The sequence below is a fragment of the Myxine glutinosa genome, chromosome 5 (assembly GCF_964187855.1).
Source record: "Myxine glutinosa chromosome 5, kmMyxGlut1.1, whole genome shotgun sequence".
NCBI classification, from domain to species: domain Eukaryota; kingdom Metazoa; phylum Chordata; class Myxini; order Myxiniformes; family Myxinidae; genus Myxine; species Myxine glutinosa.
In genome coordinates, this window is record NC_136265.1 from 106,537,903 (window position 1) to 106,556,699 (window position 18,797).

Consider the following 18,797-nt stretch of genomic DNA (forward strand, 5'->3'; position numbering starts at 1 on the left):
GTCACATAAAAACATAACAATCATGCCGTTTTCAATATTTTATTCTGAATAATTTAAGGTGAAATTTTTTGGGAATTTTAGGCATATTTTCACCTCAATTTAAGTATGGAGCTATAGGTCCATCACGGACAGTGTGGATGACGTTTATGTTTTCTAACGTACAGTCATTGTTCTGAGAAGACCTCTAGCGATCTTTGCGTCAATAACGTGTGTAGGACCCACGTGATCGGATCACTGACTCAACCCTACGTCTCATAGACCCTGTAAGCCGTCGTATGCGTTGCTGTGGCAGGTTGTTCCATTCCCGATGTAATGCACGTTCCAATTCATCCAGATTGGCTATTGGAGGGACCATCTTCGCAATTTGTCGTCCCAACATGTCCCAAACGTGCTCGAGGGGGTTCAGGTCAGGACTGTACGCAGGCCAGGGGATGGTTGTCACAGCACCTTGCTCCATCCGATCACGTGGGTCCTACACACGTTATTGACGCAAAGATCGCTAGAGGTCTTCTCAGAACAATGACTGTACGTTAGAAAACATAAACGTCATCCACACTGTCCGTGATGGACCTATAGCTCCATACTTAAATTGAGGTGAAAATATGCCTAAAATTCCCAAAAAATTTCACCTTAAATTATTCAGAATAAAATATTGAAAACGGCATGATTGTTATGTTTTTATGTGACCATAATATCACTTCTCCAGAAAATATAGCAATATCATGGGTATATTACACTGTTTTGACGACAACAAACTTGTAATGTGCGAGGTTGTAAAAAAACGGGGGGGTGCTTAACTTAATTCTTTGTGTATATATTAATACCCCTGCTCTTCTATCCAAAGACAGCTGCATAAAGCAACCAAGAAAAGCTACACAATATAAGGCCTTTGCTGTTTCAAACCCTACCAGGGTTCCTCCACAGCTGCAGACATTCACAAGTAGCACATGCAAGAGAATCCCAATGCTTTTAATCTATATATATTGTAATTTGGCCACTATCCCAGTCATAGCTCGGCTAGTCTTTGCAAAGGAGACCATGGGATCTTTATCGTCCATCAATTAATGCCTACAGACGGGATGCCTACTTTAACACCCATCCGAGGGACGACACACACACACACATTGATGAATCGCCCGAGTACAAAACCCTTTTCCTGGTTTGGTTCATGTGGCCCCAGTCGACACCATAAGCTCATGGTGAATTTGTCATCTTTTCTTTTTAAGATTCCTGGTGGATTTCTTGGTGCATTAATTTATTTATTGATATACATCGTCGAGGCTCGTGGAGGAGCTACTATACTGAATGGATCAGGACGTAACAGTCAAAACAGGATGGAAAACATGCATGTATGGGATGGACAAGTTGGACACAGAGCATCCATGGGGTAGACAAGATGGACACAGAAGGAAACTCCAAGGAGGGAAAACTGTAAAATTTGAAGGAGGAGGGATTTGGGTGGGGTTAATGAGGGTAGAAAACGATGATGTTTTTGGATTGGGGACGATCGGAGATGGTGGTGAACAGCTGTCTTGTAGACCTGGAGGGAAGAAACAGATTGAAGAGTATGTGGAAGTTGATTTCACAGTTGTGGAAAAAGAGGAACGAATTAGTGGAGGCGAGCAGTGATCCTGGACTTTGGTAGTTTCATGAGACGGTGGGCTGTGTAAGCTTTGCAGAAACATAGGGGTGTGGGGAGAAGGGGGATGACAAAGCACAGAAAGAGCAGAGGATGCAAGACCATAAAGGAGGCAGTAGAGGACAGAGACCACCGACCTGTCTGTGATGGCGAAGTGTTGGCCCATAAACTCAGCTTCTTCGTGGGAGAGACCAAATGATCTTGAAGGCCTTGGTTTCCAGGGTGTCAGGCTAAGTAGGATGTAAGGAAGGGGAGCCAGCCCAGAGTGGGAGAGCAGTACTCCATCAAACTGTGGATGAAGGCCTTGTAAGTGGATAGGAGTTCAGGTGTGCCAAGGAAGGACTTTGCACAATGGAGGAAGCCCAGTCAGAATCTGGTTTTGGAGGCCTACATTGAAATGCGGTTCACCCAACAAAGATCATGGCTGATAGTGAGACCCAAGTGTTTGAATGACTGAACTTCCTCAAGAGGATTGTTAAGAAAGTAGATAGACGTGTTTGCCAGACGGTTCTTTTGGAGATATAGTGTGACATTTGTCAGGTTTTAAAGACATATTCTTGGTGTTTGACCAGTTTGTGATTTTTATTTCAAGGTCTGAAGAGAGGGAAGAGGTTACGGCTTGCGTTTCTGAAGGATGAGGGGTGTCACGGCAGAGGGTGGAGTCATCAGCCAATATATAAAGAGGATTTTCTCCATCGATGAAGATCAGGAATAGGACTCGGCCCAGAACTCTGCCTTGGGGTACTCCAGCCTTGACAGAAGTGGTTTTTGCATCATGAGCAATTTGATGAGTCCACGCATCCTCTTTGCTGAAGCATTGTCACTTCACTTGGTGCAAGATGCAATTGCTTGAAATCCTGAAGGAAAACAAACAGGACTTGAAAATCCTGAAATTCCCAGGTATATCAGGTAAGCAATGAGATGGTATTGATATTATTTTTCAATCGGTTCCCAGACCTCTTACTTTAAAGAGTTGTTCGCTCATTGACAGAACTGTTCGTAGTTTCCTTTCGATATTGAAGCTCGTGGAGCCTCTTGGGGCAGGAAAGATTCCAATGTTATTCCGACATTTTTCTGAAACACCTCGAGCAATCAATGTTGCTTTTGGGATGAAGACCTGGTCCCCTTTAACATTTTCCAAAAGTTATTATTTCCACTACCTCCCAAACCTCCCCAATCTCCTAACAATTCACAATGCCTGACTTTTCCTGATGTCCTCATGATGGAGTGGTGTGCACCATTGACTTGGGAATTCTTGAATCTGATACAATTTATTGAACTCCAACATAACAATTTTCTCGCAGAACTTCATGGATTATTCTCATGTAATTTAATAATGACGATCATGATATGTAGCAGACTCTTCCAGAGCATTGATGCTGTCGAAGCAGTTTCTTGGCAGGGGTTATGCTAGGTGGTTTGCCGTTGCCTTAGTGAATGTCAAGGCAGGAATCCTTGTGAAGGACACCATGGGATCATCAAGTTCAACCAACTAAGGCTGGTGAACGGGACACCATGTTCATGCATTGTCGCCTCGCTCTGCCTCTGAAACACCAGGATGAGAGTTTATAGCTTGGCCGATATTCAAACCCAGGCCAGGAAGCTCAGAGTGAGTGTGCATCACCTCGAGGGTGCGTTACAAGACTAGTTTGGCATGATTCTAATTGGCTTCCTGAAACCGAAGCGCTTTCCTGTTTTGTAACTCGGTTACTAACACGCTGAGTGTGTTCAACAGGAAAATATTGGTGAATATAAATAATGTTCCTGAGTCAGATTTAGATGATGCCTCAAGCCACACATGACATGCTATCTTCCCAAGCAGCATTTCCTGTGGAGGGTTGCGGATGTACGACGCATCTCCATCACTGCCAACTTTTTCCAACTTCTGGCCACAGACTCTAAACTCGGTCCTCCTCACGCTCCCTCCTCTGATTTCACTTTCCCTTCGTTGCCGGCGTCTCACAGACTCCTCTCCGTCCTCCACTTGTCGTATCTCAGTGTCGATCTGTCCCAACTGCCATTATCGCATCTGTGCAGCTGCCTTGCCTCCCAAAGCCGGTCTCTCTTTCATTGCCCAAGCATTAAGAATCTCACAGAAAACAACTGTATATGCGGCTGTTCTGGGTGGTACCCATGGAACAGTGCCACGTTTTCCATGTCATGAACAAAAACACATTTCCCTTTGGACAATCTACATATTATGTATGCACATGCAGCAGAATTTTTGAAGCCCTGCTTTCCCAGGTTCTGCATCCCGTCCCCTTATTTCTCTGATCTTCACACAATTTTTCTCTTCCATCCCAAACTCATACTCCATACTCCCTGACCTTCCTGAGTTGTTAGGGCTAGGGTTGTTAGGGTTAGGGTTAGGGTTAGTTTGGGTTAGGTTAGGGTTAGGGTTAGAAACACGATTTCATTCCCCCTTCTCTTTCTTTTCTCAACTCAGCCCTTTATCTCCAAGCGTACGCAATAAATAAATGTCCCCTTAGCTGCTGGAGAACATGGAGGCCATTTGATGCATTTGTTATGTCTTCAAGTTGCTGTGGCTGCACCATTTGCAAAAAGATTTCCTGTACTCCAGATGTCTGAGAAGACTAACCATCGGTCCCTCTCCAAGAATTACCAAACGGAATCTCTCATGGAATTACTAAACTCACATCTCTCATCTGTCTCTCACAGAATTACTAAGCGGTGAGGAAGGAGCAGGCCTTGTGTGTTGACTGATATGAAATGCCAGAGATACCGAGAGCTTCAGTGCCGCTGCACGAAATAAGATGGTCTTCGTCGTATCGCGTACAATCTTGTTTTGTCGAAGATTGCCACGCACTACCCGACTGTCCGACGTTATATTTTCAGACACGATTGTCGGAAAACAAAATGGCGACGAAGAATAAACGCAGGGAGAGGATGAGGAGAGTGTAAGATCTGAGCACTGTTGCTTTGGCACGAGTGCCAGGAGGAAGAAGCAGCTGTGCATGAAGCCCTGGGAGGAGGGAAGACCGGGTCAGGGAATGTTCAACAACTTGCTTGTGCAACTTGCTGTCGGAGATAAGGAAACTCATATTTATATTTACTCCTAAATACCGGTTCCCTTTAGGAATGTCAATGTGCCACTACATTAAGCTCACATTCTTCATTCCCGGAAAGGCATGCTTTTAAAACGGGCATTTTTATGATTAAACGGACACAAATGTTTGTTCCAAGTAAATCGATTATCAGTTTTTCAACAAAGTAAATCGATTATTAGCCATCAAACAATTTACCATTTTTATTATTCTACGAGTATAAAGCCCATCAAAAATGACGGGCTGGAACAGTTTTTGACGGTACAGCGGCGTGAAGTCTGGGCCTTGTGTCAGGTGTGCTTATATCATCTTTATTTATTAGACATCCTACAGACGTAAATGAACACTCGTTTTACTCTGCGCACTTTGTTTAGCGAACGTCACCTCCTTACGCGGTGTATTTATTGTGATTTAAAAAAAACGCTTCCATACACCGACCTTGAGGCTCGGTTTGCAAGCCACCGTCTACAATTACAATGTAAGAGACATAATTACTCTTCTTTTGGGGCTTCAGAGTCCTAAGGGTCTTTTGGGTCCTCTGGTTAATTTGGGTCTTTTGGGTGCTCAAGCTCCTTTGCCTCCTTGGGATATTCTGGTTCATTTGGGTCTTCGGGGTCATATGGGTCCTCAGGGTCTTTTGGGTCATTTGAGTCCTTTGGGTCCTCTGCCTCGTTGGGGTCCTCGGGTCTTTTCAATCATCTAGGTATTTTGGGTCTTTGGGGTAATTTGGGTCTTTGGGTTCCACTGGGTCTTCAGGGTCTTTAATAGTATTTTTGGTGTTTTGGATTGTTTGGTTCTGTGGGGTCGTTAAGGGTCTTCGGGGTATTTTGGGTTTTCAGGGACTTTTTGGTCTTCTGGGTCTTTTCAATTTTTTGGGGGTCTTTGGGATATTTTGGGTCTCTGGGGTCTTTTTGGGTTTTTGGGTCTTTTCGATCTTTGGGGTATTTTCGGTCTTCTGGGTCTTTTCGGTCTTCTGGGTCTTTTCGGTCTTCTGGGTCTTTAAGGGTCTTTGAGATATTTTGGGTCCTTGAGGTATTTAAGGGTCTTCTGTGTCTTTTGGATCTTTGGGGTATTTTTAGTTTTCATGGTCTTTTGGGTCTTCTGGGTGTTTAAGGGTCTTTGGGGTCTTTGGTTCTTCAGGGTCTTTTGGGTCTTTGGGGTATTTTGGGTCTTTGGGGTCTTTTGGGTCTTGGTGGTCTTTTGGATATTTAATGGTCTTGGGGTCTTTTCAGTGTTTTGGGTATTTGGGGTCTTTATGGGTTTCTAAGGGTATTGGGGTCTTTGGTGTCTTTATGGGTCTTTGGTGTCTTTATGGGTCTTTGGGGAATTTTGGGTCTTCAGGGCCTTTTTGGGTTTTTGTTGTCCTTTGGGTCTTTAAGGGTCTTGTGGTCTTTGGGGTATTTTGGGTCTTCTGGATATTTAAGGGTCTTTGGGGTATTTTGGGTCTTCTGGATATTTAAGGGTCTTTGGGGTCTTTTGTATATTTTGGGTATTTTGGGTCTTTTGGATAATTAAGGGTGTTTGGGTTTTTTTGGGGGTCTTCAGGGTCTTTTTGATGTTCATGGTATTTTTGGTATTTAAGGGTCTTTGGGGGTCTTTTGTGTCTTTGTGGTATTTTGGTTCTTTAACAGTCCACAGGGTATTTTGGGTCGTTGGGTATTTTGGGTGTTTAGGGTCTATTTGGTCTTCGGGGTCTTCTGGGTCCTTGAGATCTTAAGGTCTTTTGGGTCTGTGGGTCTTACCAAAATTTGGGGTATTTGGGGTCCATTTGGGTCTTTAGGGTCTTTTCAGTCTTTTGGGTTTTCAGCATATTTTAGGTCTTTGGGGTATTTTGGGTGTTTGGGGCCCATTGGGTCTTTTTGGTCTTTTGGCTCTTCGGGGTATTTTGGATTTTCAGAGTCCTTGGGGGTCTTCTGAGTCATTGGGGTCTTTTGGGTCCTCTTTGTCATTTGGGTCCTTGGGGTTGTTTGGGTCTTTGGGGTTGTTTGGGTCTTTGGGTCTTTGGGGTATTGTGGGTCTTTGGGTCCATTGGGTCTCTAGGATCTTTTCAGTCTTTTGGGTCTTTGGGGGTATTTTGGGTCTTCAGAGTCCTTGGGGTCTTCTGATTAATTGGGGTATTTTGGGTCCTATTTGTCATTTGGGTCCTTGGGGTTGTTTGGGTCTTTTGGATCCTCAGGGTCTTTTGGATCTTCAGGGTCTTTGGGGTCCATTGGGTCTTCAGGGTCTTTTCAGCCTTTTGGGTCTTTGGGGTATTTTGGGTGTTTGGGGTATTTTGGGTCTTCAAAGTCCTTGGTGTCTTCTGGGTCCTTGGGGTCTTCTAGGTCTTCATTATCTTTTGTGTCTTTAACAGTCTACAGGGTATTTTGGGTCTTTGGGTATTTTGAGTGTTTGGGGTCCATGGGGTCTTCTGGGTCCTTGGGGTCTTTTGAGTCTTCAGGTATCTTGGGTGTTTGGGGTCTATTGGGTCTTCTGGGTCCTTGAGGTATTTTGGGTCTTACCAAAATTTTGGGTCTTTGGGGTCCATTGGGTCTTTTCAGTCTTTTGGGTCTTTGGCATATTTTGGGTCTTTGGGGTATTTTGGGTCTTTGGGGTATTTTGGGTGTTTGGCGTTCATTGGGTCTTTTTGGTCTTTGGGGTATTTTGGATCTTCAGAGTACTTGGGGTTCTTCTGAGTCCTTGGGGTCTTTTGTGTCCTTTTTATCATTTGGGTCCTTGGGGTTGTTTGGGTCTTTTGGATCTTCATGGTCTTTTGGATCCTTGTGGTCTTTTGGGTCTTCATGGTCTTTTCAGTCTTTTGAGTGTTTGGGGTCCTTTTGGTCTTTGGGGAATTTGGGGTCTTTGGGGTATTTTGGATCTTCAGAGTCCTTGGGGTCTTCTAGGTCTTCATTATCTTTTGTGTCTTTAACAGTCTACATGGTATTTTGGGTCTTTGGGTATTTTGAGTGTTTGGGGTCCATTGGGTCTTTGGGGTCTTCTGGGTCCTTGAGGTCTTTTAGGTCTTTTAATCGGTGGACACACAGTCGTGTTCAAAGATTGCCCCTTAAACCCCCCCTCACCCTCCCCCCCACTCAAATCCCTCCTAAAGCAGTACTCAAAGCCGTTAAAACCTAGCCTTATGAAGGTGGACACACACACACACACACACACACACACACACACACACACACACACACACACACACACACACACACACACACACACACATAGACACACACACACACACACACACACACACGCACACACACACACGCACCATTTCCCCAGTGGACGTTTGTTACCCCGTGCTCGTGAAGCAAAAAACGGGGTTAAGCGATCGGCCCGTCTGCATTTGAAAAATTCCTTTTCTTGGCAACCGTTGGTCTGATTGACACGAAAGTTTCACCGGAGCATGCCTCTACTCATGTAGAATTTATAGTGATAATTATGACGTAATACGTCACGTGGTACAGATGCCATTTTGGAAAAACGTTGCACCTCTATATCTCCAAAACCACTCATTGTCAAGTACTCGCCGTGGGGAATAAGATATTGTCGCGCAACCGCCTTTGATTAATATCAGGCGGTGGCGGATGCCGATCGCGAAGGCCTTAACCCCTGAGGCGAAAACTCAATGGCGGATTCCAAAACCAAAAGCTACCCCAAGCGCGCGGATGGAGGGGAGCGGCGAGATCCCTTGCAGTCTTGCAGTCACATGAAAAAGTAAGTACACCCCATGTAAAGTTTTGACTTTTTCAACATATTTCAACATACAGCTATTTGATCTTCATTTCAACAATATTGAGAGATAAAGGTGATATAATATAACAAATATCATGAAACATTTACATTTTGTAGTCCATTGTATAATTTAAATAAACATAAATGCAAATTTCGCATGTGGAAAAAGTAAGTACACCCTTGGCTCTAATCGGTGGTATTGCCCCCTTTGGCAGAAACGACCTCAAGTAGGCGTTTCTTATAACTGTCTACCAGTCTCTGACATCGACTGGGAGAAATTTTTGCCCACTCCTCCATGCAGAATTCTTTCAACTGTGCGATGTTTGAGGGGTTTCTTGCATGCACAGCTCGTTTCAAATCCCCCCAAAACATCTCGATGGGATTTAGATCCGGGCTTTGACTTGGCCATTCCAGAATCCTCCATTGCTTTCTTTTCAGCCATTCCTTGGTGGATTTACTGGTATGTTTAGGGTCATTGTCATGTTGCAAGGTCCACCTTCGGTTGAGCTTCAACTTTCCGACAGATGGCCTCACATTATCCTCAAGCACCCTCTGGTACAATGAAGAATTCATAGTGGATTCTATGATGGTGAGCTGCCCAGGCCCTGATGCAGCAAAGCTTCCCCAAACCATAATATTTCCACCACCATGCTTTACAGTTGGTATCAGGTTCTTGTGGTCAAATGCTGTCTTTGGTTTTCGCCAAACATGTCTTCTGGTACTGTGGCCAAATAGCTCTACCTTTGACTCATCTGTCCAGAGCACATTGTTCCAGAAGTGCTGGTCTTTGCCTAGGTGTTCATTGGCAAACTTTAGTCTTGCCCTGATGTTCTTTCTGGACAGCAAAGGTTTTCTCCTGACACACCTCCCATGTAGATCACATTTGTGCAGCCTCTTTCTAATGGTAGACTCATGCACTTTGACATCAACAGTGGCAAGAGCTACCTGTAGGTCCCGTGATGACATTCTGGGGTTCTTCGGGACTTCTTTCAGCATCTTGCGGTCTGCTCTCGGGCTGAACTTGCGGGGGCGGCCTGGCCTGAACAAGTTGGCAGTTGTTTGGAATCTTCTCCACTTGTAGATGATCTTCCAAACAGTCGAATGATTGATTTCAAATTGTTTGGAGATCTTTTAAATCCCTTACCAGACTCGTAGGCATCTATAACCTTCTTTCTGAAGGCCTCAGCAAGCTCTTTTGATCTAGGCATGGTGACACCGCACACTTCAACAACAAAGAGCAAACCAAACGAAATGTCTGAGGTTTAAATAAGACAGGTTCCTCCAAGATCCTCTCTAACGATGTTCTAATCATTTGCACCTGAGCTGGTGCACCTGATTCTAATTTTAGGTATTTGAAGTGGTGATAAATGTTGGGGTGTACTTACTTTTTCCACAAGCGAAATTTGCATTTATGTTTATTTAAATGATACATTGGACTACAAAATGTAAATGTTTCATGATATTTGTTATATTATATCACCTTTATCTATCAATATTGTTGAAATGAAGATCAAATAGCTGTATGTTGAAATATGTTGAAAAAGTCAAAACTTTACATGGGGTGCACTTACTTTTTCATGTGACTGTATCTGTTAAATTAATCACTCGGAAAACTGCATTCAAGTATGTACAGCAAATAATATTAGGGTTTATTAAACTAGGGCATGCCCGTACTATATCTATACTAGCGGGGTCACCCGTGGGAATCCCACGGGCATGGACGTGTGTGACATTTCGACATATTGAGTTAGATGCTGCACCTGCACATTCAGTTATATAAAATGGTTACTGGTAATTGATCACATCCACAAATGATGTAATCCACACAATTTATGTACTTTACATAACGTTAATAGGAATACATGCCCGTGTAGCTGGGAAATACAGTTTGTTTGAAATAAATCACAAATATCAGAAGAAAGTTTTTTTAATTTAGAACTATTCTCAGAGTTAAACATCACCGTAATATTATGCGGTTGCTTCAACGTTTTCGGTGAATTATATGTCATTCCCATCTACACGGGCATGTATTCCTATTAACGTTATGTAAAGTACATTGTGTGGATTACATCATTTGTGGATGTGATCAATTGCCAGTAACCATCTTATATAACTGAATGTGCAGGCGCAGCATGTAACTCAATATGTCGAAATGTCACACACATCCATGCCCGTGGGATTCCCGCATGGATGTGTATGGCGAATTTTAAATATATGTCGACTGTTATTTTAGGCGGTGTATTTTCGTTTATCATCATGGCGCGATTAAAAAAAATATATCTCTGCATTTTCCTCTCCAATACCTCCTCACACTTTACACACACACCGGCCCATGTTTACATATACACACACACACACATATACACCCACACACATATACACATACACACACACGTACATCGACACACATGCACACACACACACACACACACGTACAGACACATATACACATATGCACATATGCAAATATGTATACACATATGTATCCACATATACACATATATACACATATATACATCTCCACACACACACACACACACACACACACACACACACACACACACACACACACACAAAAACAGACACACACACACACACGTACAGACACATATACACACAAACACACACAGACATGTATATACACATACAACAACAACATGCATTTTAAGGCCATTTTCCCTGCTAGAGCGGGGGTTAGCCTACATACACATACACACACATATATACACACACACACATATTCACGCGCGCGCACACACACACACACACACACACGTACACACGTACACACACGTACACATGTCCCACATGTATATATCCCACATCCCACATGTATATACATGTTTAAAGTGTACGTGCCCTTCCCCCCTCCCCCGCCCGGCAACGCTGGGTACTTCTGCTGGTAACGAATAAAATAAAAACGAAGAAATAGGTGGAATTGGCTGAAATTCGCTCGGTGAATTCACGCGGTGTATTCGCTTCGGCTCGGTTCACTCGGTTTAAAGAAAAAGCGATAATGTCGACATGTTGCTGTCTGTGTCATGTTGGGCGGTGTATGATACTCGTTGGCTGTTGGGCGGTGTATGATACTTGTTGGCTGTTGGGCGGTGTTGTGCGGTGATATGGTGTATTTTAAAAAATATATCTCTGCATTTTCCCGCGTTGGTGACACCGAGTCGTTCTTCATCGATCGTCTCATTCATTTTGGAAATGGAAGTTTCCACGCAACGCATGAATTGTCACGATCCTCAAGAGGAATTTGTCTCGTAATCATCAAATGATAAATGGCAAGTAAATTATATTGTGGAAAATTAAAGATTTCAAATAAACCTATTTAAAGTGTATGCGCACATAACTAATAAAAAAAACGAAGAAATATCTCTCGGTAATTTCCTGAAACATATTTTACTTCCGGCTAATATGTTGAATGAAATAAAAACGAAGAAATATATGTCGGCATCATTGTTGACGTTTTTGTGACGACTATCATCAAACGAAATAGTAATATATCATAACGGAAAAGCAAAAGCGAATTTTTAATATATATCGACACATTGCCGGCGGTGTCATGTTGGGCGGTGTATGATACACCATGACGCGATTTTAAAAAATATATCTCTGCATTTTCCCGCGTGTGTGGATTGTTCTCAATTATTGCTGACACCGAGTCTAAAAGTAAAACCATCGATAAAAATGAAATCATATGGTGAGTTAGATTGGAGATAAAGGCGTGAGAGAGACTCAATGGCCTTGAAGTTACAGGCCTTTGAGAATTCATTTCGTTCTATAAACGGCAACTTTCATCGGATTTTCTTCCCGTTTTTTTTCAACCGAGTCTAAAACTATGTTAGCGACTGTGAAAAATGAAATGATTTATCGAATTTGATTTGAAATAAAACTGGGGGAGAGCAAGACACCACGGGCCTACAAAACAGGACTCAAAGCTATGCGAGTTAATAAAATGGTGGATATTTGTTTATAGCCACTCCCAGAATGGGTGGAGCTATGGGTGGAGCTACTCTGCAAACCGAGTAAGCCACACCCCGGACAGACACCCAACAGATAGACAGACAGACAGACAGAATCATCTACGGCTATTATAATATAGATCTAAAATTATATCCCCCCCTCTATTTACATGAAATGGTTTGGTTCATGAAATGTTTTGGTCCATTCGCAACGCCAAAGCGAACGGCGAACGGCTTGCGAGTACAGTGACAATCCCCCCGGGGTTTTAATTAGTTTTAAAACATCGTTTAACGCCAACATAGCGCCAACATAGTTTGCAAACGTGAAATAAATGAATACGCTCTCAAATGTGCCATCCGAGGCAGAGTGTGTCCGCCACGTTCGGCACACGCGATAGCTCGCTGCTCTCTGATTGGTTGAATCGTTTTTTGGACATAGCTCGGTAAGTAATTGTCCGATTAATATGAAACCTTGAAAAGGCACATCCTCGGGTCCCCAGCAATATACCTGGCAAGTTTAAAGTATATCGGACCCGTGGTTGTCGAGAAACAGCGGTCACAGACAAACAAACGTACAAACGTACAAACGTACAAACGTACAAACAAACACACAGAGATTACTGGAATTATAGATAGATGAAAAGCAAGGACAGGAAAAGCACGCGCCGGTAATGAAATATCCTAATTCGGGATCCCGCACACCAGATATCAAATACAAACGAGGGAATCTGAATTAACGAAAAGAACACGTCATGTACTGGTGAACGCGCAACTCGGTCTTATCTGGTCTTTGTCGTTGGCTCTGGCCGCCGTCCAACACGCGGCTCCTTTCGTCCCGCGCCATGCCTCACTCCAAGTTCCAAAGCACCGAGCACCGAGCACCGATCACCACGAGGTCGACCCTCGTACACGGTCGACAAGCCAACTCGGATCTCACCGGGACGGCCAACTCAGGCCGTGAATCTTCCAGGAATCTTCCAGGAATCTGTTTGGAATCTCACTGGAATCTGCGAGCCAACGCAACCAGGGATCTCACGAAACTGTCAGGGCCAGGAATCTCACTAGTGCGCAACCGCTCAACTCGTGCGTAACTCACTCGGGATCTCTGAACGACTCTTGATCCAACTGCTGTCTCAACTGCCCCAAAATGGCGTTCGGCACTCGTTAAATCTGCTGGCCCGTGACGTCAGCCTTGGCGCGCTGCCAACCAATCAGTGCCTCATAACTTCCCGCCCTCTGTCGACCCGCTTCGCGCCTCCCGCGTCCATTCGCGCCAAACGAGCACAGCCCTCCTGGGCGTGGTACTCAAGGTGGATAGGCCTGTTGGAGGTGTAGGTGGCGGCGGCCATTATCGGCGGTGTCCTGGCCTGGTTTCTTCCTAAGTCATGTCAGGGGGGAGGGCGTTATTTAGTGTTGCACTAAAGGTCCTAACTAATGTCTAAGTGGTGTGCAGTGCCAAAAGGGGCAAAGGTTTGGCTAACCAGGTGAGACATACAAGGGCGCTACTCCTTAATCCCTACACTACTTATCACTCGAACCTCCTGGTAGATTCACAATTATACATCTTAACCGACAAAACGCCTACACATGAACTTATTACAGGGTAGTTTTCCTTACTGCGACACCTCGAAGCATGTTACCTACGCAGCTCTATCTGCTCTACATATCACTACACGCCAGACATAACAATATGTTAATGATGATGTTATCGGTGCCTTCGTTATAACGTCATAATTCGATAAGTACAACGCTTGATCCGATCAGTATGAAAAAAAATTCTCCAACTGTTGGTCCGATGGACACGGAATTTTCATTATAGGACCACCTCCTCATGTATAATTTTTTATAATTATGACGTCATTGGTCACGTAGTACAGGCACCGTCTTGGAAAAACCGAAAAGCGTTGCACCTCTATCTCCAAAACTGCTCCATGGAAGCAAAATTCAAATGTGCCTCATTGTAAAGAACTCCGCACGGTGAATACATGTTGTTAACGATGACATCATTGGTGCCTTAATTATGACGTCATAATTCGACAAGTACAATGCTTATTCCAATCGCTTTGAAATTTCTTGAGTGCACGATCTACGCAACAATTAAATTGGAGAATGTAAATATATGATGTCATCGGTGATGTGGTCTGGCAGCCATGTTGGATTTAAGAGAAAATCTTTGAAAATCCTCTTCTCTAAAACCGTTTAACTGATCAATGCGAGACTTTAACTAATTGATCAACCACCCATGGGAAATATGGTTTCATAAATATAACGCCGTTGGTCACATGATCTGGCAGCCATATTGGATCAAAGAAAAAAAAACTTTCAAAAAACAGAAGAGTTGGCTCACACCAAGTCCTTCTCAAGACTGTGTAGGGTAAATATTCTGTGCATACCATAGTTCCAACTTTTTCTCAACCCACCCAGTAACAGGTGAGTGGGAATTGTATTTATCACATTCATAATTTCTGCAGACTCATAAACTCCACTTCCTGCTTTTGTCCGTTTTGATTGGTCAACAATAAGTGGTCGCCAAATCGTTGTGACTTTCTTTTTCTCCAAAGAGAGATGCCTCAAATGTGTGCGAATAAAGAAATGAATGAAACTATTCATTCTGTTAGATGATTGTGTCCTTGTTACAAAATGTTGTCATTCAATCGAGTAACCATCACCTGCATCTGTTTCCCTCCCACATCCGTGCGTAGAATTCATTGCGCCGTCGCGGCAGGGAGCTGACGAAGGCAGACAAGAAACTGCCTGTGCAGGTATGAGCTTCCCAAAATGTGCAGGTGCAGGTAGACTTGTGAAGTTGCAAATGGTGATGAATAGGTAGGAAATACCACCAAGGTAGGCGTTAGGGGATCACGTGTGATTGGCAAAGACTGAAGCGCCTTTTGCTGATTAAGGTATCACCGTCATCATCCTCATCGTACCATATTATTTACAGAACACCAGCACTGACGGAGCCTTCTCTTGGTTATGGTTATGCTGGGTGGTTTGCAATTGCCTTCCGAGAAGTTGGTTAGGGAAGGAGTTTGTAATTTGTTTGTGGTGCTGGCCGGCGATAACTCATCTACCTTTCACAAAAGTCGTCTACCTCCATCCCCATGCCCCATCATCATTTAGCCATCACTCCCTGAGGTAGCTGAAAAACCGGTACCCTACTACCCAAATCACACCACCCAATCACATCACACTAATAATTACAACAGCATTCAGTAGCGCACATACCTTCGCCTGGCTGAACAGTTTATGTTTTGTATCCCACTGATAGGTCGGACCCGGATTTGGACCTGAACCAAAATCGAATCAATTGGTCCTCGTCACACACCCAAACTCTCCACCAAGTTTCGTCCTAATCCGTCCATAACTTTTTGAGATATCCTGCTCACAGACAGATAAACAGGGTGAATACATTACCTCCGTCCACTGGGGATTCCTAATGTAATCCCACTTCCATTTGCCTCCAATCATATGATGTAATCGTACTTCAGCAGCTGGTAAGATAACGCAGAAGTGGCACACTCGCCCCTGATTTGTCTCACCTGGGTTTGAATCGCAGTCCAGCTGTGTGAGTGTCGTTGGTTGTCATCTCCATATACAGGTTTCAAGAAGGTGGAATGGAGTCCTCCCAGGTCTCGATGTACATGACTTGTACGCACTCCTAACCCGCAGGATGGAATGAGTTTAAATTTGGTTTTTGTGTTCTGGGTTTTTTTATGGGAACACATTGGGTACTTACAACTTTGATTTTTACTGTTATGTGAAAGTTTGGAATTATCATAAGAAGTGGGTGAATTATCATACCTGCCAATGCACTCCTGCACTGCTGGACAGAATAACCTCAAAACTGGATGTTATCGAAAAAAAAAAAAAAATCAACTTCCCCCAACTTCCCCTGTATGGAGCAGGTGTTTCTAGATTTACGAACTCCTTGTTTTTATTCCCACAGCTATGATCCTACTTGGTATTTGCATCTTACTATAATTCACCAAATGTCCGTCTGTCCGTTCGAAGGTACCGCAAAAACGGCTCAACCGATCGCAACGATATTTTGGGTGGGTATTCCTGGGACCCCTGGGAGTAAAATAGGCTATATTGTTTTTCCAGTTTTTCCAAACACGATGGAATAATGTTTACCGATATGAACAGTGATGTGGCTTTTGTTGAAATTCTACAAATACTGTTTATTCTACGTACCAGGAGAGAGTAGATCGACTCCTGACGAACTCTTCCTATATAAACGTGCGGCTCCGAAGTAACACGGCAGCGTGTGCAAAGCGACTGAGAAACAGGTGTAGCGGCCGCTTCCGTGTTACAGATTCGGCGCGCACTCTTCACACATAAACGTGTGACTGAGAACAACGTGTAGCGGCTGCTTCCGTTTTGCAGAATTCAATCTTTTTTCAAAATGGGCGCCATGTACTGTTTAGATTTTGATGATTTGCATGTGATATGATTCAACGGATGTTTATATGAATCGTTTAAAATAAAAAAGCCTTCAATTTCTGATATTTTGCCTTTTCATTTGGGCCTCCCAATTGAAGCCCCGCCCACAGGGCGGGTACCGTTGCTAGTTGATATAATGTTCTAACATGCTACGGAACCCCAATAAGTTTTGCATTATGATCCACATACCAAAAGGACCTCATCAAACTGACCTCATCAAGTCGTCGGATAGTTATTCGTCATTGTTCAAAACCGAGAGCTCCGTCGGATATGGTCGGAAATTTTATGTAAACTACTTTGATCTGATTGGTAAACTACGAGTTTTGGCTAAAATACAAAGTCGAAGATATGAAAAGGAAATATTAAGTGTTGACTTTCAAATTGCATGAAATTGCACAATTTCAAATTGCCATTATTCCCCATTTGTCACCGGGTTTGTTGCAGGAGGACAATGCAGATCTTCGCTGCCAGCTGCAGTTTTCCAAAGAAGAAGCCATGCTGATGAGGAAAAAGACTGCGAAGGTGGGCAAGGAGCGAGATCGCTTGGAGCACGAGCTGCAGAAATACCACGCTTTCTATGGCGAGCTGGACTCCGGTGGGGTCTTCGGCGAGGCAGGTGGTCCACCGAGCTCTCGCGAGGCCGAGCTAAGACTGCGTCTGAAGCTCGTGGAGGAGGAAGCCACCAGCCTGGGCCGCAAGATAGTCGAGCTAGAGGTGGAGAACCGTGGGATCAAGGCGGAATTAGAAGATGCACGAGCGCAGTACGAATCCGTCGCAGGTATGGGGCACGCCACGGAAGGCACCGGTGCTGGGACCGGCATAACAATGTCGGTCGGATCGGAATCGGAAGCGCAGTCTGAGCTTCGACGACAGCTGCAGTTTGTGGAGGAGGAAGCCGAGATGCTGAGACGCACTGTGGCAGAGTTGGAAGATAAAAACAGGCAGCTGGCTGTTGATTCGTCGAAAGGCAACACCTGCGCTTCAGGAGAAGCTGTACAAAGTGCTGCCAGTTTTGGATTGCAGGAAGAGCTCAAGGCGGCCAGACTCCAGATCAATGAACTCAGTGGAAAGGTGATGGGCTTTTCAAGGTTCTTTTTAAACTTGTATGTCATTGGGGTAAATCTATAATCTCATTCGTTAACCTTTTGTCCAGGTGTGTGTTGTCTGTTTGTGTATTCTTTGGCATGATTGGCCATTTAATAAAAATGCAGGATGCACACTTGTTGAAGCAATAACGTGATGGACGTGCCTCTCTGACTATGGTTGTCCATGTTTGACAGGTACTGAAACTGCAGTATGAGAAACGTCCTGCTGCAGGAAGCCCATCTTCTTCCAGCGACACGACAAACGCAGTCGAGACCTCTATGTGCTCTGAACCTGCACTGGTCGACGCAAGCTCGGCAGTAGTCATTATAACCGATGACGAGGCGCGACCACCTCACCGGAAGCGTGAAGGTCCCATTGGTGGTGAAAGTGATGCGACGATCGAAAACGAAGGTCATGGGAATGGTAGCGGTAACCTTGATGGTTCAAACATTCCTGAGGCATTAGCATTGCTTTTGGCCAATCAGCGCCGTCGTGATGATGCACGCCTCACGAGAGCCAGGCGTGAGGCCAGGCGTCTCGAGGCGATGGCCGGGCAACTGTCGAACGAAGCGTCCGAGAACCTGATCGGTACCGAGGGCGATGCCATCGGTACCCTGGTGTCGGGCCTCAAGGAGCTGCGGCATGATCTGAGAGTCTTCATTGAGGACCTCGGTGAAGATGGTGACGGCGATGGTGTTTGTGCCAACGACTCAAATGATATTGGCACTGCATTAGTTGGCCAGGTAAGGTTCCACCTTCCTGTATTTAGGTTTATGGCATTGCTCATTGCTAGTCTTCTCGGTCTATGTGCGATTGGCACGTGACAAGAAATTCTAAGCTCATGATTCTGATTGAGTCCTGCAGTCAACAAAGTTC

The 18,797-nt window shown here is 44.3% G+C and overlaps 1 protein-coding gene across 5 annotated transcripts in view; it reads left to right on the forward strand.

Annotated features, from left to right (window-relative positions):
- Positions 1–18,797, forward strand: part of LOC137427267 (uncharacterized) — a 141,593-nt gene that overhangs the window by 31,737 nt on the left and 91,059 nt on the right. For all 5 annotated transcript variants that reach the window (XM_078778484.1, XM_078778482.1, XM_078778483.1 and 2 more), the window contains exons 4-6: positions 15,092–15,151; positions 17,280–17,906; positions 18,116–18,664. In XM_078778484.1, the coding sequence (XP_078634610.1) occupies positions 15,092–15,151; positions 17,280–17,906; positions 18,116–18,664 (1,236 nt within the window). The remainder of the gene's footprint in view (positions 1–15,091; positions 15,152–17,279; positions 17,907–18,115; positions 18,665–18,797) is intronic.